The sequence below is a fragment of the Protopterus annectens genome, chromosome 7.part1, assembly GCF_019279795.1.
Source record: "Protopterus annectens isolate FY-2018-M chromosome 7.part1, PAN1.0, whole genome shotgun sequence".
NCBI lineage: Eukaryota > Metazoa > Chordata > Ceratodontiformes > Protopteridae > Protopterus > Protopterus annectens.
The window spans coordinates 384,463,207-384,487,705 of record NC_056740.1 but is presented as its reverse complement, the minus strand read 5'-3'; the positions used below and the strand labels follow the sequence as shown (position 1 = coordinate 384,487,705).

General features: G+C 42.8%; 1 protein-coding gene across 14 annotated transcripts in view; it reads left to right on the top strand.

Annotated features, from left to right (window-relative positions):
- MYO5A (myosin VA) overlaps window positions 1-24,499 on the top strand; it is a 4,204,798-nt gene that overhangs the window by 3,407,207 nt on the left and 773,092 nt on the right. For all 14 annotated transcript variants that reach the window (XM_044078829.1, XM_044078834.1, XM_044078828.1 and 11 more), the window contains one exon: window positions 20,795-21,022. In XM_044078829.1, coding sequence (XP_043934764.1) covers window positions 20,795-21,022 — 228 coding nt within the window. The remainder of the gene's footprint in view (window positions 1-20,794; window positions 21,023-24,499) is intronic.

The window sequence follows — 24,499 nt, the reverse complement described above, 5'->3', positions numbered from 1 at the left end:
GCTTCGAATGAGTGCATCCTGAGGTCTAGATTTCTAGCATTGAGCAGCATGGCCCTCAGTTTGCATTTATTTATAGCTGTTATGGTGGTGGTTTGGTAACTGCGGTGGTGGGTCTGTGGTAGCATTGTCGCCTCACAGTAAGACGTTGTCCTGTTCGATTCTCAGTTAAAGCGTCTTCTGTGTGGAAACATGCGTGAATGGGCGTACCTTCGTTGAAGGTTGTGCGTCAGGGCTGGCAATTCTGCACGTAAAAATCTACTGCCAATCATTAGCGGACCGAAGTTCTGCTGTGGCGACTCCTAAAAGTCGAAAGACACAACAACAATAGTGGTGGTTTGGTCTTTGGAACACCACCTAAAAAAGGCACTATAGGGGGTGGCAAGAGCCTTAGCCAATACCCGGAAACCCCAGGGTGACAGAAGTAGGCCATCTCTGGCAAAGTATCGAGGTCTGTCAGTCATATCATCCCCTTAGAATGACACCAGAAACGTAGCCAGTTGTTGAAGTCAGTCATTTTTTGTTTGTACTGTCATGTCATTCATTTTAATCTGAATGTTGCCAGTCTCTGCAACTCTACCTCAGACTTTATAAAGCATGATCTGTAGTACTTCTCCTTTAATCTCTGTAACCAAATTATTTTATTTATTTATTTATTTCCAGTTTGATTACTGGGGAAGTCCACTGGGCCCAGAGAGCCCATTTTCAGTGGAGGCCCGGGGAGAAAAGCTCCATTCAACAGATTACAGTAAGGACTGCAGTCCAATAGAAATAAAAGTACAAGTACAAATACATATCAAATAATAGAAAGCGTGAGCAATATTGTCCATAGTGGAAAAATATTTTGCAGATACATTTTAACAAATTCACACAGTTAAAGTCAAAATTCAAAAGCTATTTACAGAGTGTGAGAGATCGTATGGGAATTAGCTATAGAAGGTTGTAGCCAGCAATAAGGTGCTTGGGAACTCAGGAGAATACTCTCCCAGGGGCTTTTGTTAAAGAGTTCCAGGTAGGGAGAATGCAGTTACATTTTTATTTGGATGAGAGGTAGGTGTAAACCTGAGTTTTGAAGTTGTTTGTGTTTGACATTGTCCTTAGTGTGGAAGGGAGAGAGTTCCATTTCTTACCTTGGAGAAGAAGAGAAGTTGTCCAGCAGGACATTTAGGTTTGTGGACATTAAGTTTTGGTGTTCAGATCTGAGAGTTCTGTTTGGGGTGTATGGGGGAAAGATGTTAGAGCGGGGCATTTGATTGGATTAAATATTAGTCAATGTGCTGTAGTAAGCTGGAGGAAGTCCAGGTAATTTGTGAATTCTAACCAGTTGATGGATTGGAGGGTAACACAGTGATGAGTGGAATGCTTCCCTCTGGTGGCAAATTTAGAAATTTTGTTACATCAGCTTTCAAGTTTAGAAGTGATGGAAGAGGATAGGTTAGTTAATAGCGGGGTGCCGTAGGTAAGAGGAGGTCAGAGTATGCGTGGTAGAAGTAGAGAGAAAGTGGTTGTTCCTGTATTGCATACCTAGTTTTTGGTGGGTTTTCTTTATATTTTGCTGAATATGGATGTCGAACTTGGTGTTCATTTATAATTATACCGAGTAGTTTGGCAAAGGGAACAGCTTCGATCGGAGAGTTGCTTTGACTAAGGATTTGGAAGGAATTTTTATCAAAAGAGAAAGATTTTGAGGGTGTGAATAGTAGTATTTTAGATTTGTTAGCATTGAGAGAAAGGTGATTTTGGCACATCCAGATCTCTGTAATTGAGAAGGCAATCTGAGTTTTAGATAGGAGTTCAGGGAGGTTAGAGACAGAGCATACAAGAGTAGAGTCATCTGCATATTGGATGACTTTGGCATTAGGAATAGCAGAGTGAAAGTTATTGGATGGGAGGTGGTTGCATGGTAAATGAAAGCTGGGAGGTGATCACTAATAGAGTCAGGGATGGTGCCAGAGTTGGAGTGGATGTTCCTTGCAGCAGCTTCTAGATCAGGAGTTTCCCAGCATCATAATTAACTTTGTTTTTCTTTATTTTATTTCCATCTCCTACCTTTCTTGGTTTCACATATTTGCATTTTTTTTAAGTTTTTAATGTCTAACTTCTGGTCTGTTTTGGTCACATTCCCCTGACCGACTTGCCATTTCTTCATCCTTCTCCCTTGGATGAACAGATTAGCATTTCTTTACCGTTCTTCAGCCCTGCAGCTGTTTTGACAGCCATTTTTGTCACCTTTTTGTATACTTTAAATGAACTGTTCACTTTTCGGTGATACACCTGTTTTTCTTTACCCCCAAAAATTGCCTCTCTCATTGATACTTTGTCTTATGTTTAGCAAAAACTTAGATATAATGTCAGCTAATTAACTTTGTTAATGCTTCATTGTTAACCTCATCATGCATCAGTTTTTATTCCTGAGGTTGTTTTTAACTGTGTACTGTGATTGTACTATGTGATGTCCTTCTATTCTCATGTTGCAGTATTCATAACATGAGGGATATCCCTGCCAGAGTGACCCAAACGTCTGACCAGTGTACAAAGACATAAGCTACTGCAAGATACGTGCAGTGTAGCACATGGAACAGCTAACAACGTCCATAAAAGTGATGTCTGCACATACCATCCTCAGAACTTCTCTACTGCCAGTCTAAATGACAGCTTCCATCGTTCTTCTCATAGGTAGATACTAGGCTATCTGCCCGAAGGTATTCTTATCACCAAAAGTTTTTTTCTACAATTCAGATAAGTGCCCTGTTGGGGAAAACCTTATTATGTTTTTGCTACTGGATACTTCTTAGAGTTTAATGTCATCCAAGAAGGGGAAGTGCCACTATGGAAGACATATTCCACACAAAGACAACCACGGCCAGTGTCTTTTCTGTTTGGGGTCTCATCACAACAACAAGGCCTGTGCTATCTGTTAGGCATTAGCCCATAAGCCACTCTGCAGTCATCTGTTCACCCTTAACATATAGCTTGAGAACCACAGGCTAAAACGACTAGTGCTAGGTATAGAAGGAACTCCAGGTCCATCGGCTGAGCCTCTGAAAAAAAAAGGTGAAAAAGGTAAGGCCTGAATCTTCGGCTGCACCTCTGATCTTGGACATCCCTCTCAAGGCTGGTGAAGTCCCGAAGGTACCTACGGCATTGGGTCTTCCTCCTTCAGTGGGTATGGATGTGGAAGCCACTAGGGAGGATTCCTTCAGCATGTCTTTAGAGGTATCACAGATGTCCATTATGGATGATAAGGGGGAACCACGGCTTGCTCCTTCAAATGTCCCTCAGGGTGCCTCTCCAGCCCCATCAGTTGAGGTTTTGCTGACGTCAGATCCAGAGCTTAGGCCTGCATCGGTCTTTCCACCCCAACCTAGGGTACACTTTCCTCTCAAAAGAAAGCACAAACAAAAGCATGCGTTTCTTAGAGAGGAACCTTCCCCAGACTGGCAAGCCTTTTCTCAAGGGATTTTGAATGCTTTCCTGGAACTTGGGCCTTCCACTTTGCAAACTCCTATACCAGCATCTCCTTTGTCTCCTCCACATAGGAGTACAGCTGCTGAACAAGAGGCCTCTGAAGAAGATGGATCATCTTCAGATGAGTCCCTGGCTTATTCCACTCAAATAGACTCTCCTCTGGTTTATGTCTCCCCTGAAGTGGATTCCAGTGGCAGGGAATTCTCCACAAGAGGATATTACTTTTGGCAAAACTATCTCCAGAATGAGAGAATTCTTCAAATGGGAAAGCTCCCAGGTCTTGGAAGTACAAAAGAGGTACTATGACCTCTTACAAATAGATTCTCCGTCTGCTTTAGCCATTCTACCTGTTTTGCCAGATTTCCAAGATGCCTTTCTTGCAGCATCAAAACACCCCGATTCACAACCTCCTGCTCCTGAAAGACCAGACAGGTTCTGTAAGGTTCTTGAAGACAGCAGTTACCTGTACAAATGTCCTGTTTCACACCCAGCTGTGATCTCTCGTCTGCTGATAAGACCACAAATTACTCTCCTCCACCAACCTCCTCTCCTCAGATAAGTGCAGTAAAACGATGGAGAGAATTGGAAAAAAGGTTTTACACCTCCTCTACTCTGGCTTCTATGGCCATTAATTGTCAGACACATATGTCTAAGTATTTTCTGGCCCTACTTTCACAGGCCTCTAAATTGCTGACAAATCTCCCAGATTCTGCAGGAAAATCACAGCTTTCTTCCCTCTTGGCTGTTTCATCCTAGGCATTCAATGAAGTGTAGTTATGACCAAGTTGAGGTGTCTGCAAGATCAGCAGCATCTGGTTCTGTCCTCAGAAGATATTCCTGGCTTAGATTGCAGCCTATGACTGAGGATTCCAAAGCAAGACCTATCGATGCAGCAATGGACAGTACCACCCTGTTAGGGTCTAATGCTGCAGCTCTCTTCAAATTCTTTCAAGAGAAAGGGAAAGCACTTCAGGAACTTAAGCATATTTTTGTCTCTTCAGTTCACAAATTCCATAGGAACTGCCCTTCAAGACCTAATTTTGTAAGGGAGAAAACCCGTGCATCTTCACAACAGTACAAGAAAAGCACACTAAATAGACACCCCCCCCCCCAGGTCTCAGCCATCCTGTGTTCAGAAGGCCCACTTTCCAGACAAGCCAGGTAGTGTGCGAGTACCTGGCAACTTCCTTAGAAATCCCTCTTTCCCTGTGCCCTTCTCATTGCTTTTCAAAGTGGACAAGCATTACCACAGACAAATGGGTCCTCTCTATTGTACAAGGAGGTTACTACATGAGTTGGAAAACCTCTCATCCCTTCATGAGTATTCCACAACCCCCAAAGGACCAGACCCACCTTTTCCCTCAAGTCATTCAAGACCTGCAGGTACAAGGAACCATAGAAGAAGGTTCCCTGATTGGAAAGTGGGAAAGGGATTTTTCCAGAATATTTTTAGTTCCCAGGAAAGATGGCCCTTTGAGATCAATTTTAGACTTCTCCCAACTCAGTCTATTTCTTCAAGTCCCCACATTCAGGATGCTAACTCTGCACACACTTTTTCCACTCTTGCTACCTCAGACTTGCCTGGTTTGCTTAGACATAAAGGATGCGTACCTTCACATTCCCATTCACCCTCTGTTTGGGAAATTGTGTTGTTTTTCTGTTGCTTCCTCTTATTTTCAGTTCTGTGCTTTGCCCTTTGGACTCTGTACAGCGCCAAGGGTATTTACAAAATGTTTGGCCCCTGTCATTGCCTTTTGCAGACTCCAGGGAACTTTCATCTACCCTTAACTGGATGACCTGCTTATTCAAGCAGAATATCCGGACACTTTGCAACAAAACCTTCAAACCACCATCTCTTTGCTCCTCAGCCTTGGATTCTCCCTCAACTATAGCAAGTCTTCCCTTTTTCCTTCTCAGGATCAGGTATTCCTAGGTTGCAGAATAAGGACTGACCTAATGATGGCTTTCCTGCCTTCTCAAAAGGTGCAGTCACTGCAGAAGTACTTCCTACGGCTGCTTCCTCTGTCCATTCTGACTGCCAGGGAATTCTTCAGGATGCTAGGGTTCATGGCTTCAGTTATACCAGTGCTGCTCCTAGCCAAACTCCACATGTGAAAGTTATAATGGTACTTGAAAACACTTTGGTCCCAGCATGCTCATCCTCTAGAGTTTGTCCTTCCACTCCTTCCTTGCCTAAAGAAGGAATTGCTTTGGTGGATTCAACAATTTCTCAGAATCCAGGACTTCCCCTGCAGCCACTTTCTCCAGTACAGTATTGTACACAGATGCTTCAGATCTGGGGTGGGGAGCGATGAGGACTCTGATCCTGGCCCTTCAAGCCTTCAGGTCACAGGCCCCTTGAAGCTGTTCACAGACAATACCACTGTTCTCTGGTATGTGAACAAGCCTTGGGGAATCAAAGCCTTATCTACTCTGCAGATTAGCAATCCAAGCATGGGAGATTGCTCTTCAAGCAAAAGTAACTTTTACAGCTGTTTATATTCCCACAGTTCATAATGTTCAGGCAGACACACTGAGCAGATCTGTGACACAAGCCCACAAATGGATGATCCACAGGGATGTGTTTCTGGACATTCTTTACCAGTAGGGTACACCTCAAATCGATCTCTTTGCCTCCCCTATGAAGAGACAAGTTCCAAAGTTCTGTGCCGGAGTCCCACACCATCCGGTTTGGAAAGTAGACACCCTGTCATTCTCATGGAAGGTGATGTTTCTCTATGCATCCCTCCTTCCCCTAATTCAGAATGTCCTGCTGAAGATTCAGAAGGACAAACCAAAAATCTTGTTGGTGATCCCCTTTTGGCCAAGTCAACATTGGTTCCCTTTTCTTCTGCAGTTAGCCAAGGGTAATCCTCACAAGTTACCTCACAGGGCGGATCTACTCACATAAGACAAGGACTCTCTCATTCACCCACATTTATAAACACTGAACCTGACCTTGTGGGTGATAGGCTTCTGATTCCTTTCAGACACCTCTTTTATGAGGACATGCTTCTAGTCCTGCAGGAGGCCAGGAAACCAAACAGAAGGAGATCTTACTTGTCTAAATGGAAGAGGTTCTCAGTCGAGTGCCTTAATAAGGGACTAGATCCAATTTCAGTTGATATTCCCCTAGTCCTTTCTTATTTCTGTGAGCTGCTCAAGGCTGGACTGACTTATTCTTCATTTAAAGCCCATTTATCAGCAATTTCTGCTTGTCTATTTTTGTCTACCCCCTTAGTTTCTAGGCTGGAAGTTAAATGTTTCTTAAAAGGTGTTCTTCACATCAGACCTCCCAGGGAACCTGTTCCTCCTCCTTGGGACCAAATGGAGAGATGTTGATGGGGTCCGAATGGCGAGATGGTAGAATCAGCAAAAGGAGAGAAGTATTGCTGGAAATGAATTCATCCTCAAGTCTTGATGAATACCTTCAAGAGGTGGACCCTGTTTTTCTCAAAATCTCACCAAGGTGACACTGATATATAGACTGTATTTTATATATAGCATATATCATGGACATAAGTAGGTTAAAAAATAAAGAAGATAGCTTGGTGCACCAGTCCCAGGATTAAAAAAAGTGCCGCATCCTGGTAGGTGCACTGGTACCAGGACTGGAAAAAATGACAGTGTAGAATCCTCAAGACATGGAAATCTTCCTACAATGGGGGCTAGGCCAGGCCCAGGGGGAGGATGCCCCTCCCCCCCCATTTTAGAAGAAACTAGCAGTCCACAAAAGTCGCAAAAACCAATAGGCCAAAAAAAGAGCCATCCAGATGAGTGGACTATTGAGTATAAGAAATAAATTATGTATTGTTACTATTAGGCAAGAAGCCCAGCATTTCCAGACAAAAGATGTACGAAAAGATACTTCCACAACAAAAACTGTCAGAAGCTTCAAATAAAAATTTATGTTCATTAATACAACAGATGTGTGAAAAACACTATATAGACCAAGAAACCTTGTGTCGTTTGGAAAAAGAAGCAACTGAGGAAGTGCGAAAATTTAAAGAACAAAATTTAGAGATGTTTGAAGGGTATAAAAAGAAATATGGATATGGGAAAGAGAAATCTGATCTGGTGCAATATTTATGCAAAGAAGAAAGCCAAATTAATCAACACAAAAAGGCAGGTCCAATGATATTCAAAGAGAAATATAGGCAAAGGCATCCAGATATGGAACATTTCACAATCAAAAAATAAGATCACAAAGAGGGAATGTAGAACAGAAGATGTGTCAAGTAGAAGTTAAAAAAAAATAGAAGATGAAGTTATGGAATATTTGCAAAGTGAAGGATTCAGTTTAGAAATCCTATAGGTCATATCACAGAATGATGGAACAACTAGCCCCCAAATTAAGGAGAAACAAGAGGAGCAGGGGACATCTGAAGAAATATGGATATGAGAAGGAAAAAGATTTAATATGGTGCAATATTTATGCAAAGGAGAAAGCAAAATTAATCAGTGCAAAAAGCGCAGCACCAAAGATATTTGAAGAGAAATACAGGCAAAGACACCCAGATATGGAAAATTTTCAAATACAAAAAATAAGAAAACGAAGAGGAAAAGAGGATTAGTAATGGAGAAATTAAAGACATAGAAACTGAGGTTATGGTTTACCTGGAAAGTGAAGGATTTAGTGTAGAAAATTTAACTCGGATAACACAACAGAATAGAGCAATGGACACCAAAATTAAGGAGAAACCACTGGAGCGGGGAGCATCTAATCAGTTGACATGAAGATATTTTGAAGCCTCCCATAGGAAACCAGTACAGAGGTTCAGTTGGAGCTATACAGCAAGGGAAAGAAAAGGAAACCGTCAGCAGTCAATGCCATGGAGTGATAGGCCAGTGAGTTCCCATATGAAAGAACAACGGATGACACACGGTGCAACTGAAGAGAACATGGCACAGGAAGAAGCTCTGGAACTTTCTATAAAAAGCCCACAGAAAATGGCAAACAAAGAATATGCCTTCAGTTTAGAAGAAAATTATCTAAGAGAAGTGTTACTTAGAAATGGATAGACATATTAAGATAAATGAAAGGAATAGACTGCAGAAGGTCAATAAAACCCAAAAAGTTAGAAGTTTGATAAAACAAATGAACGCAGTAATTAGGACTATCCACAGAGATTCATGCGATGTGACACAAGTAAATAGGCTACATTACTGTGCAACCAGATAAATAATAAAGTCCTGTCACAAGAACACAGAGTAGTAAGGAAAGGATGGGGAGAAATCGAATGCCATCGTGGAAGTATCAAATAGAGAAAACTGTTAAGCAGTTTAGACAATGAGTGTCACTGTTAGAAGAGTATAAAAGAGGGAACAGATCAACAAAAGTACTCAGAGATAGACATGGTATAAACAATGTGCACTATTATAACAGATCAGGATTTATGCTGTATTGAAATAATACACTAAAAAATATCAGCACAGGCAGAAAAACTTAGAAGATACACAGATATAAAGGAAAAGTACAAAATAAGCAAATATTGAAGACGCAAAAAAGTTTTATAGAGAATTGGGAAACAAGATAAAAGGAATTGAAAGACTACCAAAAAAAGAAGAAATAGATGCATTTTGTAGAAGTATTTAAGAAGATACTGTGGAATGTAACAAATATGCTAAATGGGTAGAAGTAGTAAAAGAAAGAATAAGAAGTTCAAATGTACAGTATATAAAATGGGATGAAGTAATGGCCAGAGAGATTGCAACAAAGTTAAGAAAAGCCTCTAATTGGAAAAACCCAGGCCCAGATGCAGTAACTAACTTCTGGCTAAAAGTATTAACATCTTTGCATGAAGATTTAGCCATGAGTAAGAACTATTTATATGCACACCCTGAACAGACAGCAACCTGGCTAACAGGAAAAACAGTACTCCTATTTAAGAGTGTACCTGCAAGCTTCCCTAAAAATTATACACTAGCTTCCAATGACATATAAACTATATACTGGAATTGATGCTGACAGAGCTTATAGTTATTTAGAAAAAAAACCCAATTATGGCAATAGAACGAAAGGGTAATAAAGGAAAGTTGCATGGAACAAAGGATCATTTGTTAAGTGAAGTCATAGTGGAGAGCTGTAAAAAGGGATAGAGTCTAAGTATGGCATGGACAAGCAACAAATAAGCATTTGACAGTATCCCATATTCATGGATAAGAGAGATCTTACAAGTATATGACGCACCCTACGCTGATAAACTACACCACAGCAACCATGAAACAGTGGCAAACCACTTTGCAGTTAAGCCATGATAAAGGACAAATTATTATTTCAGGGATAAAAATCCAAAGGGAGATATTCCAGGGTGTCTGTCTGTTACCACTGCTCTTTTGCCTTTCCCTTAACCCATTAAGCTGTCTGCTTAACAGATTAGGTCATGGCTATAATTTGCCTCTCAGAAAGCAACAAAGTGTAAAGACTTCTCATCTTCTCTTTGTGGATGATTAAAAACTCTGTAGCTCATCAGATGAGGAACTGAAAGCACAACTGCAACTAGTCAAAACATTTTCAGATGATATAAGAATGTCATTTGGTCTTGATAATTGTGCAAAAACAACCTTTAAAGCAGGAAAGCTACAACACCAAGAAAACATTAGATCTGGAGTAGGGACTTCATTTGTCAACAACCTTTGGGTCTTGGATCCGATATCGGATCCGAGCCAGCAACTTATTATACAGCTATGGATCCGAGCTCCTAGCTCCTCCCCTCACCCATAATCCCCTGCCAACCCCAAATGACCTCAGATCTAGTTTGCAGCTCTAAAGTGTGTCAGCTGGATTGCGAACTCCTGGCAATTTGTTATACATAAGTGAATTTTTCTCTGTCTTTTTTCTTAGTTTAATCAGTGTGAGTGTGCTAGGTTTCCTTTAGCCTTTTAATTTTTAGTTTTTTTTTTTTTTTTTACCCTCCCCTCGCTGGTCGTTAGTGTGTGCTTGTGTGTGATTGCGTTTGGGGCCTAGTGTGTTTGTGTAGCCTTAGTTTAGGTATGGCAGAGGCCCCTAAGCCTATTTTTTTCTAAATGCACCGAGTGTGGCCATAAGCTCTCTCCGGCAGATGGCCACACTCGGTGTGTTCGGTGCCGTGGGGTTGAACACCTGTCCTCGGGCTGTACCATTTGTGCAGCGTTCAACCCCAGGGCACTGAAAGAGCGGAGGTCGAAGCTGATCCTGGCGGGACTTCTGCCCCCGGATTCGGCTTTGGCCTCCGCTCCTCCCGTGGCACCTCCTCAGCCTGTGGTGGTGGCCACTCCTACCCCCCCTTCCCCCGGCTGGGATTCATACTCCCACTAAAGCGCCGGAGGACAGGGAGGCTAGGAGGGAGAAACGGAGGGAGAAGCACCACAAGTGGAGGGCCGAGGCCTCCGCTTCGGCCCCCCCCAGCTAAGTGGGCTTCTCCCTCCACGGCTTCCAGGTCTCCTCCTTGGCTCCGATCTCCTTGCTTCTCCCCGGGACCCGAGGAGGAGACCCGATCTCCGTCAAGGTCATCGAGGTGGCATTCCAGGCCTGCCTCTGTGGCCTCTTCGAGATCAACCTACAGCCTGTCTGACGTAGACTTGGACCGGATGATGAGGAGGTTCATCCAGGCCCAGCTGCAGATGGGAGTGCTCTTGCCCCCCCCCCCCCCCGTTGGGTGGGAGCTCGACACCTTTCTTTGTTCCGATTGCTCCTTCTCCGACCCGCTTCCCGGGTTAGGAGCGCTCGGAGCCGGGCAGCGTCGGAGCCGGGGTTGAGTTGGCGCCGACAGTACTGAGTGCTTAGGATCCGACCCTGCCCTCAAGTCTGTTGGTTCCATTGTCGGATCCGACCTCTCGGAGCCGTGGGGCGAGCTTCGGATCCAAGGGATTCAGTGTGCCTTTGGCTCCATCCAGGTCGGAGCACACTGGTCCCTCGGATCAGACTGTCTCGGCGCCGGTTCCGATCCCTTCATCAGATCCGAGTGGGAGTCGACTTTCGGAACCCAGGGAGAGTGGCTCCCCCTCGGCCTTCGATGCAGTGGAGAGGGCTCTGTTGAGAGTATCCGGACCCCTGGCCCTTGTCTCGGCTCCACCCTGCACTCCCTCTCTGCTGGGTCAGGCTCCCATCACCCGGCCACAGGGACAGCCTGCTTCGATGTCCCAGGTTGTTCCATTGGAACAGGATGTTGCTGGTGAGACCTCCTCGGACAGCCCCCCCGAGGAAGTGCCTCGCAAGCACAAGTGTAAGAGGAGGCACGTGGACTCCCCCGAGTCCTTAACAGAGGACATGGACTTGGATGAAGGGGAAGGCTTCCCAAGGTCACCCCCTGAGGATGTCTCCTTTGGAGACATCATGGAAATGCTCAGGATCGGGGGGGGGGGTGGTCTGCCCCCAAGGCTTCCTCCGAGTCTGTGTTCCTGGAGACATTAGAAGCAAGCCCGTCTACCTCTTGGGTGTCCCCTCCAGCCGACCCCCTGGTGGACCTTATTACCACCAGGGCGTGGAAGGAGCCAGACACTGTGGAGCCAGTCCCTAAACGCCCGGATAGGATCTTGTGCCCCCCCGCAGACCGGTCCCACTGGAGCAAGGGTCCCCCCATAGATGCCATGCTGACGGCGGCAGCCACTAAGAGGGAACTAACTCAGGAGAGCCCCTCGGTCCATCCACCGAGCAAGGAGTCCCGCTCGATGGATTGCCTTGGGAAGCGGGTATTTAGTTCAGCGACCTTCTCAGTAAGGTCCCTGAACTACATGGCACATGTCATCAGGATGCAGCAAGATCTTATTAAAGAATACGCTGCTTCCCCCCCTAGAGTCCATGGCGGAGGACAAGCAGTTGTACTCCACTCGTATGGCCACTCTAAGATCTATTTCCAATACCTCTATGCGGCTGTTGTCCCACGCCACTGAGGGAGCCGCTAGAGCTAGCGGAGCAGGCCTAGTTATGAGACGCCAGGCCTGGCTCCAACATTGTGACTTCGCGGAGCCCTTTAAGGCGTCCTTTGCGAATGCCCCCTTTGATGGTTCTGCCTTGTTTGGCAAGACCGCGAGACACTTGTCCAGAGCGAGAAGGATGGGAAGACGTTGTCTGCCATCGGAGTCCGCTTCTCTGCTCCCCAGAGGTCCTTCTCCAAGAACCAAAAGGGACAGAAGAAGATGTGGTTCCAGAAATCGCAACATTCCCAACCTGCAACAGACAACCAGTCCTTCCGTGGCAGGGGAGGACAGGGAGGACACCGCCCTAGAGGCAGAGGGGCCCCGAGAAACTTTGGGTCCAGAGAATCTTTCTCTGATTGGCCCACGCAACAGCCCTGAAGGGTTGCCCGACTGCTCCACTCTGGAGGCAGTCGGGGGCGCTTCTCGAGGCACCTGGCGGCATGGGAGTCCATCACGTCAGACCGCTGGGTGCTTCGTATCATATCCAGAGGCTACAAAATCCCAATGCAACATGTCCCCAGACTCAGAAACCTCCCCGATGTACCACCCAGTCTGAGGGAGGCTGCAGCCGCAGAAATCCAGCAGCTTCTAAAAAAGAGCCATCCAACCCGTCCCCCCAGACCAGCTCGGATTAGGGTTTTACTCCAGGTTCTTTCTGGTGCCAAAAAAGATGGGGGATTTGAGACCAATTCTAGACCTTTCCCTCTTGAACCTGTCGGTAACCAAGGAAAAATTCCGAATGGTCACTCTTCAATCCATTCTCCCCCTCTTGCGGGAGAACGACTGGATGTGCTCAATAGACCTCAAGGATGCGTACTACCACATTTTAATGGACAGACGATCCAGGAGGTTTCTCCGCTTCCGGCTGGGAGCCAGCCACTATCAGTTCAGGGTCCTTCCCTTTGTCCTCACCACTGCCCCCAGGGTGTTCACCAAAGTTTTAGCAGTGATAGCGGCCCACCTGAGACTCCAGGGAATGCAGGTCTTTTCATACCTGGACGACTGGCTCCTGACCACCCCAACAAGGCATCTGCTCTGCTCTGCTCAGCCAGAGATTTTTTTCTCCGCCTAGCCACCCAGTTAGGCGTCACGATCAATATGGACAAATCCTCCCTTGCTCCGACACAAGTGATAGAGTTCATAGGGGCCAGATTGGATACGAGAAGTCTGCGAGCCTACCTCACATCAGAACGACTACAGAATCTGAGACTTCATGTGCGGGCCATCCTCCAATCATAAGCTCCACTGGCAGAATTGGTCCTGAGGGCACTGGGTTCCATGGCAGCGGCAATCACGCTTCTTCCATGCGCTCGTCTAAATATGAGGGTACTACAGTGGACCCTCCTAGTACAATGGTCTTTTCAGCTTCTTCCCCTCAACCACCCTATCTCTATCAGCAAGGCTTGCAGGAGGGCCCTGTTATGGTGGCTCCAGTCCCCAGACCTCCATACAGGCCGACCCTTCTGCGCTCCACCTCCTCTCGTCACGGTGACCACGGACGCTTCTCGCCTCTGGTGGGGGGGGGGCATTGCTCAGGCAGAACAGTCCAAGGCACATGGAATGACACAGAGACCTCCCTGCATATCAATGTTCTGGAGATGAGGGCGGTGCTGTTAGCGTTGCAAGCACTTCAGGACCTTCTCTCCGTAGGGACTATTGCGATACAGATGGACAACATGTCAGTTGTCTGGTACATCAACAAACAGGGGGGAACCAGGTCTTACCCTCTCTGCTGAGAGGACATGAGGGTGTGGGAATGGGCGATCTCCACCAACCGCTTTCTGATCGCAACACACATTCCGGGACGGGCCAACATTCTGGCGGACAAACTCAGCCGCACCATTCTTTCCCCTTACGAGTGGTCTCTCAACTCCTAAGTAGCGAAGCGGATATTTGCAAAATGGGGGCAACCCTGCTGCAATCTCTTTGCCTCTCCCTCAAATACGAAATGCGACAGCTTCTTCGCTCTGATCCCCCCACCAGGAGAAGTCCCAAGAGATGCTCTAGTGCATGCTTGGCCACCCGGTCTACTTTATGCCTAGGTCTACTTTATGCCTATCCTCCTCTACCCCTGATGCTAAAGCTTTTACAGAAAGCCTGTCGGTTGGGGAGCAGAATGATCCTCATTGCCCCATTCTGGCCTCTGCAAACTTGGTTTCCTTAACTGTGGTCTCACTTGGTGAATCCTCCCTGGATTCTGGATCCCAGCCCGGATCTAATATCACATCCATCAGGCTTACCGACCTCGAATCTGGACAACCTGAAGCTGACAGCTTGGCTGCTCCAGTTCCACTCTTAGTCAGGACTCCCGGCATCTTTTCACCAGTCAAAGCCATCTTGGCGGCAGCGCATAAACCTTCCACCAGGAAAGTTTACCGCAGTAAATGGAGGCGCTTTTCCATTTGGGTGGAACATCATAATTTGGACCCTTTCACTGCTCCGTTAACGTCCGTGTTGGACTTCCTCACCGGACTTTTTCAGCAAGGGGCTAGCTGTTCGACAGTCAAAGTGCAATTGGCAGCCATCTCGCATTACCATGTGGGACATGAGACAGGTCCCTTGATGTCAGCTAAACTATGTAAAACCTTCCTCAAGGGTACATTTCTGCTCAGGCCCCCTATCAAAGAAGCCGTACCCCCTTGGGATCTATCACTAGTTCTTCAAGCCTTGACTGCTTCTCCCTTTGAACCAGCTGCCTCGGCTGAACTTAAATATCTGTCTTGGAAAACAGCATTTCTGGTAGCCATCACTTCAGCGAAAAGAGTCTCGGAACTTCAAGCTCTTTCCGTGAAACCCTCTTACTTGGTTTTTCATAAGGATAGAGTGTACCTCAGGACCAATCCCTCCTTCCTACCCAAGGTGGCCTCGGAAACCAATATCAATCAGTCCACCAACCTACCAGTTTTCTTTCCTAATTATCGAAATAAAGGAGAGTACAAGCTGCATTCTTTAGATGTGCACAGGCAGCTGCATTTCTATATTCATAGGACTGCTGGTCACAGACAATCCGACCAGCTGTTCATTTCCTTTGCCACATTCAGTTTGGGTAAAGCCATTTCGTAGGTCACCTTATCACGCTGGATTTCCCAATGTATTCTTATAGCTTATGAAGCTTCTGGGAGGCCCGCACCTCAGGGAGTCCGTGCACATTCCACTCGCTCCATATCTACTTCTGCTGCTTTTAGATCTAGAGTTGCCTTGGAAGATATTTGCTCAGCAGCCACTTGGGCCTCTTCTCATACCTTTGTCAACCACTACAAACTGGACGTCATTTCCAGAGGGAGAGCATCCTTTGGCTCCGCAGTGCTCCGGAACATCCTTCCATGATGGCCACCCAAGATTCAGGTAGCTGGCGACTCTGTCCCAAAGGTTGTTGACAAATGAAGTCCCTACTCCAGTTTAAGAAGTTATGTACTCACCATAACGTTCCATCTGAGTAGGTGGCTTCATTTGTCTGCAACCATCCCCCCCTCCTTCCCCCTGGCCTTCAGAAGAGTTAGTTTTGCTTGTATTATCCTGCCTTTTCCTGTTGGGATACCTTTCCAGGTATATGTAGGAGGGCAAACTTGATCTGAGGTCATTTGGGGTTGGCAGGGGATTATGGGTGAGGGGAGGAGCTAGGAGCTTGGATCCATAGCTGTATAATAAGTTGCCGGCTCGGATCCGATATCGGATCCAAGACCCAAAGGTTGCAGACAGATGAAGCCACCTACTCAGATGGAACGTTATGGTGAGTACATAACTTCTTATTTGGGACAGGAATGTGATGTAAAAGAACTTGAGCAAGAGGAGTGTATAAATATTTGGGAATTGATAAAGGATCAACAATAAAATGTGAACAAATGTGAATAAAACTCTGTAAGGAATATTTTAGAAGACTTAAATTAATCCTGAAAACAGCATTGACATCTAGGAACAAAATTCAAGTTGTAAACCAATTTGCTCTTCCTGTCCTTAGTTTTGGAGTGATTGACTGGACCCAAAAGGTGTTGCATATATTAGACAGGAAAACAAGGATGCTTCATGCTTATCATATGATTTATAAAAATCAGTGCATATCAAGATTATATATTCCTCGTTTCAAGGGAGGTATGGGCCTCCTTGAAATTGATTACATGTAAAGATCTGCCATCCTGGGACTGCATACATATCTGCTGATCTCATAAGACCCAAACATAGTGAAAGTTTTGAAACATGAGGAGAATAAATCTAAGATGACTTCCCTTCTTGGTCTAGCAGAAACATGTTGGCATCAAGATAGGAATGGAAATCAGACTAGAAGTAGATAAAAATCAGGCACCAACTGAACGTGCCAAAAAAACGAAAGAATATAAGATGAAGGATCAGATGAGAGGGCAAGAAATGTGGAAAATACATAAAATATAGCTGCAAGTATAGAAAACTCCTGAAATAACCTTATGTTGATCAGGATCAAATGCAGGAATGGTTAAGCAGAGGCAAATTCAAACCAAAAGATGAAAGGTTAATATTGGCGGCCCAAGATAGTGGACTACGTACATGTCAGTTTACAAAGTCCATTGAACATGTGGGAGAAACAGACAAATGTAAGTTTTGTAAAACAGAATTGGAAACAGTTGCACACTTTGCTACTGGTTGTGACATACTAATGGCAAAAGGACTGTATGCTGAAAGGCATAATAATGTGGCAAGACTGTTGCACTGGGGATTGTGCAAACATTATGTTATTAAATTAGCTGAAAAATACTGGAAACATGAGCCACAAAGCATCATAGAAAATGATTAAGTCTACATCACATGGGATCACCCATTACCAACAGTTCAAAAGATAGAGAGGAGAAAAACAGATATAGTGGTCCATGAAAAGAAGACAAAAATAGCATTGATCATTAAAACTGCTACATACATTGACTACAATGTCTTGCGTACAGAGAGACACAAAGCCATAAAATATCAGGATTTACAGGCAGAAATGAGAGCAATGTGGAAGAAAGATACCCAGACAGTTTCATTAGTAGTGGGAGCAGCAGGTCTTATTAAAAAAAAAAATCTACAATCTTATTTAGATATGTCACTGGTATATGTAACTCCATATGAATTGCAGGAGTCATTACTGGGCACATTGCGGGTGCTGTGAAGAGCACTTCTGGCTGACATCAAAGATTGAAACAATATTAATTTTATGAAGTTTAATCATACTTTGACTTAGGAATGGGGTCCATTCCCGTCATGGTATTAGAAAACCCAAAGGATTTGGAGAAATTATAGAAAGGAACTTGCATTTTGTTTTGTAAAAACTGACCCAGACTCCCTTTGAGCCTGCTGCTGCTGCTTCTCTAAAATTCTGCACTCGGAAAACTGTTTTACTGATAGCCGTTACTTCTGCTAGGCAAGTTTCTGAACTCCAAGCTTTAATGGCTTCACAACCCTTCCTCATTTTCCACAAGGATAGGGTGTCCCTTCGTAACAACCCTTCCTTCATGCCTAAAGTGGTCAGTGACTTGTCCCTCAGTCAGTCTGTTCACTTACCCGCCTTTTTTCCTTCTCCTCAAAACTCCAGTGAAAGTGTGCTGCACACTTTGGATGTACATAGACTACTCAGATTCTGTTTAGATGAGATGAAATTCATTAGAAGGTCTGAGCAATTGTTTGTTTCCTTTCACCCCAGGGTGCTGGGAAAGCCTGTCTATAAACAGACTATTTCATCTTGGATGTCTAAGGCAATTTCCTTTTGCTGTCTCTCTCAGGGGAAAACTCCTCCTTCCACTGTTAAGGCCCACTCCACTAGAGGAGTGGCTTCCATTGCAACCTTCTTTAAAAAGGCCTGAACACTGCTTCTATCCTGAAAGCAGCTACCTGGTCCTCTATGCATACATTTATAAAACACTACAAGACATTTACAAAACATTACAAGCTGGATTCTATGTACAGATCCAGAGCAGGATTTGCTAGAGCAATTCTGCATGGCTTTGTAGAGTCTTCCTGCCCCCCTTCCTCACTCATAAACTTTGGTATTCTCCCTCATGTTAAGAATACTGCAACATGGGAATAGAAGGACATAGAATAGTTGTATAAATTCTTACCATAACCATAGATGTCCTTCTCTTCCATGTTGCAGTATTCTATCCCACCCTCCTTCCCCCATGGTTCATGTTCTTCCTTGGATATTTCCTAATTGCCTCTTATCCTTGGACTAGTGTTCTGACTGGGACATTAATTTCTGAGGATGGTATGTGCAGACGTCACCATTCTGGCTGACATGGGCTGTTCTGTGTGTTCTACAATGTACTTACCTTCCAGTAGCTTAAGTCTTTGGCTGGACTTTTGGGTCACTTAGGCAGGGATATCCCTCATGTTATGAATACTGCAACATGGAAGAGAGGGACTTCTATAGTTATGGTAAGATTTTACACAACTGTTCTTCCTTGTTTGCATTTTCTATCCCCTCTCCTGTAGTGAAACTATATGTGAAATATAAGTGAGGCTCTGTGCTCTTTTCCATTTGACCATGCAAAAAACACATTTTCTATGAAAATGTGGTCATATTTTTGTGCATCATTTTCTGTTATTAGCTAGATTTGTTTTCTGTACAGTAGGTTTATAGTAGAACAAGAGTAATTATTTGAGGGCCTGCACTGCAGTTTAAGTGCAATCTTTTACTGCCTTTGGCGTAAAAGTTTGGAAATTGGAGTAGTTGTCAGAAAGCTCAGCTAGAAGAGTTTTTGAATATCATAGTCATTCTCTAGGTTTATCAGTTCTGTGGTGCATGTAAGTTGTCTGATATATTCTGGGAGTTCTGGTACACATGTTCATAATACTTTCGCACTGTCTGTTTTACAGTATTGGAAAAGCCATGAGCTGTGATGAATGCTGTCTTATCCTATCATAGGCATCAGGCACCACCTGTGCCATGTTATAGTATTGTTATTTAATAGTAAAAGAATATCTCCAGTCAGAGGATTATGAAGGGAGGATAGAATGGGTGGATGAGGAGGTAATTCATGTGTAGCTGGCTCACACAGAGTATTTTTATGACTTTATTAAGTGGGATCTTTATCAACTTTGATCCAGCTATTATGAGTAGCAGATGTTACTGTTTGGGATTGAAAGTGAATACTAAACCAGTAAATGCATAATTTGTCAATAGAGCCACCATCATTTTTCTGAAATAGATTGATTATCAATGGCTCAACGGGTAGCATACTTGTGTTCTGTGTTGGAAGATCAGAACGCTCTGGGTTTTATTCCCACTCCAGGTGATTGGATTAATTTTTCCATTACCAATACTGTAGTGTAGCATTGGTGGCACTGCACTCTTGAGTGTGCTATCCTTCATTTGAAACATTAAACCAAGGTCCCAACTGCCTGAGTGGCTGGTAGCTTGGGTGGATGTAAAAAAAAAAACCACGTCACATATGGAAAAGATTAAATATATGCTTTATTTCAAAGCATAAATATTCATTAATAAAAAACATAATATTTCCTTAATGTAATAAATAGAAAAAGAAATAGCAATAGAAATTATTCAGCACAGTAAATATAAAAAGAAAATATTAAAATGTATGAAATGAAAGCAATAGGAATCTTTTTTATATGGTTACTCAGGTGTTCTGGTCAGATTTGACTTAGTATGAATACCACCTCTGATCTCCCCTGAAAAGAGTCTGTTAGTTTAGTGGGGCTAACCTTGCCTACGAAGGGTAAATGAAAATAAATCAGTCAGACCAGTTTTCCTTAAACAAGTCATTGCTGATTTTGCTTTCTTACGGGATCTGGCTGTCATTGTAATTACCAGCATGGTACTGAGAATTCATCTTAATTTAATTTATAGTCTTTTTCTGTTGAGCTTGCTGTCTTTGCAGTGCTTGTCAGAGCTGACAACTGCTGCGAGGGGAGATATTCAATTTATTTGCTATTTTTGAATTTAATATTAGTCTCTTGCTGAACTCATGTCACTGATGTAACAATTCACCATCTTTAAAATGTGTTGTATGCTGTCTTCATTTATGATAGAGTGTTGGGGGGGGGGGAGTTAAACTCTGAGGAATACTCTTATATTAAAATATGGTAATCCAGGAGAATGTGAAATTGGCCATCTCACTTTATGAACTGCCATGATTGCAAAGCACTGTTTCATTCATTGGTATAATGTTTTTCTTTCTATGGAAAACATTGGTAGTACTACAATAATCTTTTATTAGTATTCTCCAAGACAGAGGCCTGAGTCAGCCACCATGGAGAACCATACACATTTTCTTGATTGCTATTGCTTTGATTTGGACTGCATGGTGTTTAGAACTCTTTCACTGTCCCAATGGTTACTCTTTTTGTTTGCTTCCTGACGAGTCTAAAGAGTGCACTTAACTTCTAATAATTTGGAAACGAGGGATAATCAGTATACAGATAAATACAGTGGAGTTTTGATGAAAGTGACTTTTTTTTTATTCTTTAGCGACAAGAGCTTGAATCAGAAAACAAGAAGCTTAAAAATGAACTAAATGAGCTACGCAAATCTTTGACTGAAAAGGCTGCCCCAGAAGTAACAGCACCTGGAGCACCAGCTTATAAAGTCCTTATGGAGCAACTAAATTCGGTCAGTGAAGAGCTAGATGTGCGAAAGGAGGAGGTCCTTATTCTGAGGTCTCAGCTTGTTAGCCAAAAAGAAGCCATCAGAACCAAGGTATGCTCAAGTTAAAATTCCAGTACTTAGTCTGGGAAAGATGGTTTGTTAGTATAACTAACTGAAGTATTTTATTACGTATTGTGGTTTATTTCTGTTTTAAGTCGCACATACTTGTGATTTGCAGATAAAATGTTTTGGCATACTCTTGCATGTGGTAGCAAAGTTTATAGAGGTGTATTGGCTTGCCTTGGCAATTATGTTGTAGTAAAAACTGTGTCTGATTTTTTTTAAATCTATTTTGTCTACTTATCAAATAATTGGCATAATACAAGCTCAGTCCCACAGCCAGCCATATGGTCTGACATAGTAAGAAAAAAAACTTGGAACATCTTGCGAAGCATTTATACTATTCTTTAAATAGGTTACTAAGTACAGATTGTAACCCATTAGTGCACAACAGTCTATAAAGCCCATATCAGGTTAGAACAAACATCACTTCATCAGTGTAACATTAATATTAACCTGTATTGTATAAATGATTAATCATAAAATATTTTCCATTAGTGTAAAATATCACCATCCTTATTAACCCTTTCTCCCCTTACCCCTGCTAACAGGCAGTCCAGTTCCTGACATGTTGCTCAGGCATCTCGGTGCTTCCTCTGTAGTCATGTAAAAGGTCTCAATTCTTGAGGATCATCTCAATTTAATATTTGTCTGCTATTTCGTTGACATATGCATAGTGCTCTGGAAACAGACCTCAGCTTTCAAAGTCAGTTCAACCCTGGTCATACCTTCTAACCTACTAAGGTCAACCAAATTAGCCTTTCAGCAATCCTATCCCTTATAATTTTATTGCACTCCTGATTACACAGCTGCATATATACAATCACTTTAACAACATTACTCATTTTATAACACGAAAGTGAATTAGTAAATCAATTTTAAATCACCATTATAAATTACTTGATACCATGACATTTTAAAGTATACATTATTGCTGCAGAATAGCCTCTCTGAATATTTAAGAATTAAATACCAATGTATCCTTTTCTAACCAAGGAAATACTTCTTAATATTGAAAAAAGCAGTATAAAATGTTGCCTAGTGACCCTTACTAATCTTCCTTATTTAGTCCGGGAGAATAACAGTTGCACCCTGCAGTCTTAAACATCTGTTGTAAATGCAACCCTAAACAGTCAAACACGGATACATCTGTAATCTTTGTAGCCCCTATTTAATAACCCTACATTTATGTGACTGTTGAGATCTCACCTCTTTTACTGTAAAAAAAAAAAAAAAAAAAGCAGAAATATGATTCTCATTAAGGAACAGTTTGAGTCCAACAAAACTCAGACAAGGAGTAAATAATTGCAATTTCTATAAGGACTAACAACATAGCCACAATCGAATGTAGAGGCTCACTCCATATGACTTCATCCATCACAAACTCATATTAAAAAAGAACTCACTCCCACACTTCAGTCCAGTCAGTCAGATAATGTACCAAGTTGTCATCTGGTTAGTAGTGTCCCCTTACTTTGACTTAAGTGGGTTGCCTCCACTAAAACCAAGAAGTATTACAGTTCCTCATATTAGTCTGAAAACAGTTGGTGGATAATCCAAGCTGCCAAAAAAGGGCAAGTGGTACATCAGAAATAACCCTAAAGAAGTGATAAACATGAATTACAACCAATTATGCAGTGTGATGCACTTGCCTGTGTTTTAGTCATAAAAGTCTAATGTCTGAGTGTGCCCAATCAACACCAACCACCTTACTTCTGATACTATGACTTGCACTCTAAACCCATGAAGCAGTTTCCATTTAAGAAAGATAGTGTATTAGAGTCACTCCAAACTACTTAGATTTCATTCAAACAAAGACCAACTCCCCCAGTTGAACTGTGCTGTTCAAAAATATCTACTTGGTAAACAGGTAAGCCCACTGGACAAAGTGTACATTTTCAGGGGTGACCTGGGAATACTTTCTGATTAAGTGAATGGCTAAGAATCACAGAATAGGTAAACAGAGGTGGAAAGAATCAATCCTGTACCATTGAATACAGGACATAACTCGTTAACTATTCAGAGCCTTAATATTCTGCACAAACTGTTAGGTCTCTAACAAACATTCTGTAGTAATCATGAAGACAAAAGCCCTCTGAAAGATATCAGTATTACCCGTGCTGTATACTCAAGTGCTGTAACTAGTATGAATATCCCTTCTGTAGTCATTAACTTTCAAGACTGATAATCCCTGGAAATTATTATAAAAAAACACTGTCCAACCCATAGGCTAATTATCAAATGGTATTGTTAAAAAAATGCACACTCTGTAGTTAATACTACAGTAAATAAAACATCTAAGAAAATAAACATTCCATGGAAAAAATATTTGCACAGCGTGTTAACACTTACTACCTTCAACAGTTTTTATTCAGGAAATATCAGATCAGGTATAGCAATCTCAGATCTTATAACAGTTTTCAGTCAACAGCAGATACAATTTGAAGGATCATATTAAGCAATTGTTAACATTAGATATTTTATACATAAGTAGCAAGAAAAGCTGTAACATTGAAGCAGACTATATAAAAAACTCCTTGTAGAAAATATCAAAGAATATTACAGCTTCCAAAGTCCAGTCATAATTCCACCTTTAATGTCCACTATAACTTAATAATGTGCAGGTACCAAGTCATTTTGAATGTCCCACAAAACTGAAAAAAAAAAAGATTAAGCCCCCCCCCCATGTCTTCATTGGTTTGCAGCTCATAGTCACCTACAGTCCCATAAAAGATGGCTAATAACTGTGGCATAGCAGCAACTTGATTAGTTTGATCTTCAAAATCCCAGTCCAGTCTTGACAAAAATCATTTTACCCCATCCACAGATGGATGTGAGTTAGAAAACAGCTATATACCACTTGGGGAATGCACCTTTAATACAACAGAAAATGACAATTTATATTGAAGTCTTTTGTCATAACACTATCAAATAACTTTAGTAAACGGAGATCTTTGCACCAGAGGAGTCTTAGACAAGTGTACGTCTCCCATGATTTTTCTATCTTCTACAGTATACCTTTTTGCCTGGCTGCCAAATTTGCCATCATATGTGGTCTTTCTCTTACCAAGACATGGATTGTAGGAGTATGACATGTCTTTTCCATGATCCTAACCCCACCAGTCAATTGTAGGCTTATATGCCTTTCTCAGACCCTTACAAGTTTTTTGAAAAGTCAGTCCAAGTCTCCATTTTTATGTTTCACAGTGACCAGATTATCATTTCTTTCTTCAATTTCCAGCACTCATGTATTTCTGAAGTTCTTTTTTCAAACTTTCTCCTCTAAACTTACCAACTGCTGCTCAGTATGCATCATCTGCCTGTGTGTTCCAACTGATTTAGCCTTAACTTCATGACAACTCTTCCTGCACAGGCAAGGCTCTATAGTACACACTTGGTCATGATTCATGTAGACTAACATACTTTCCACATCTTTAGACCACATTTTTAATGTTTTTTTTCCTTTTC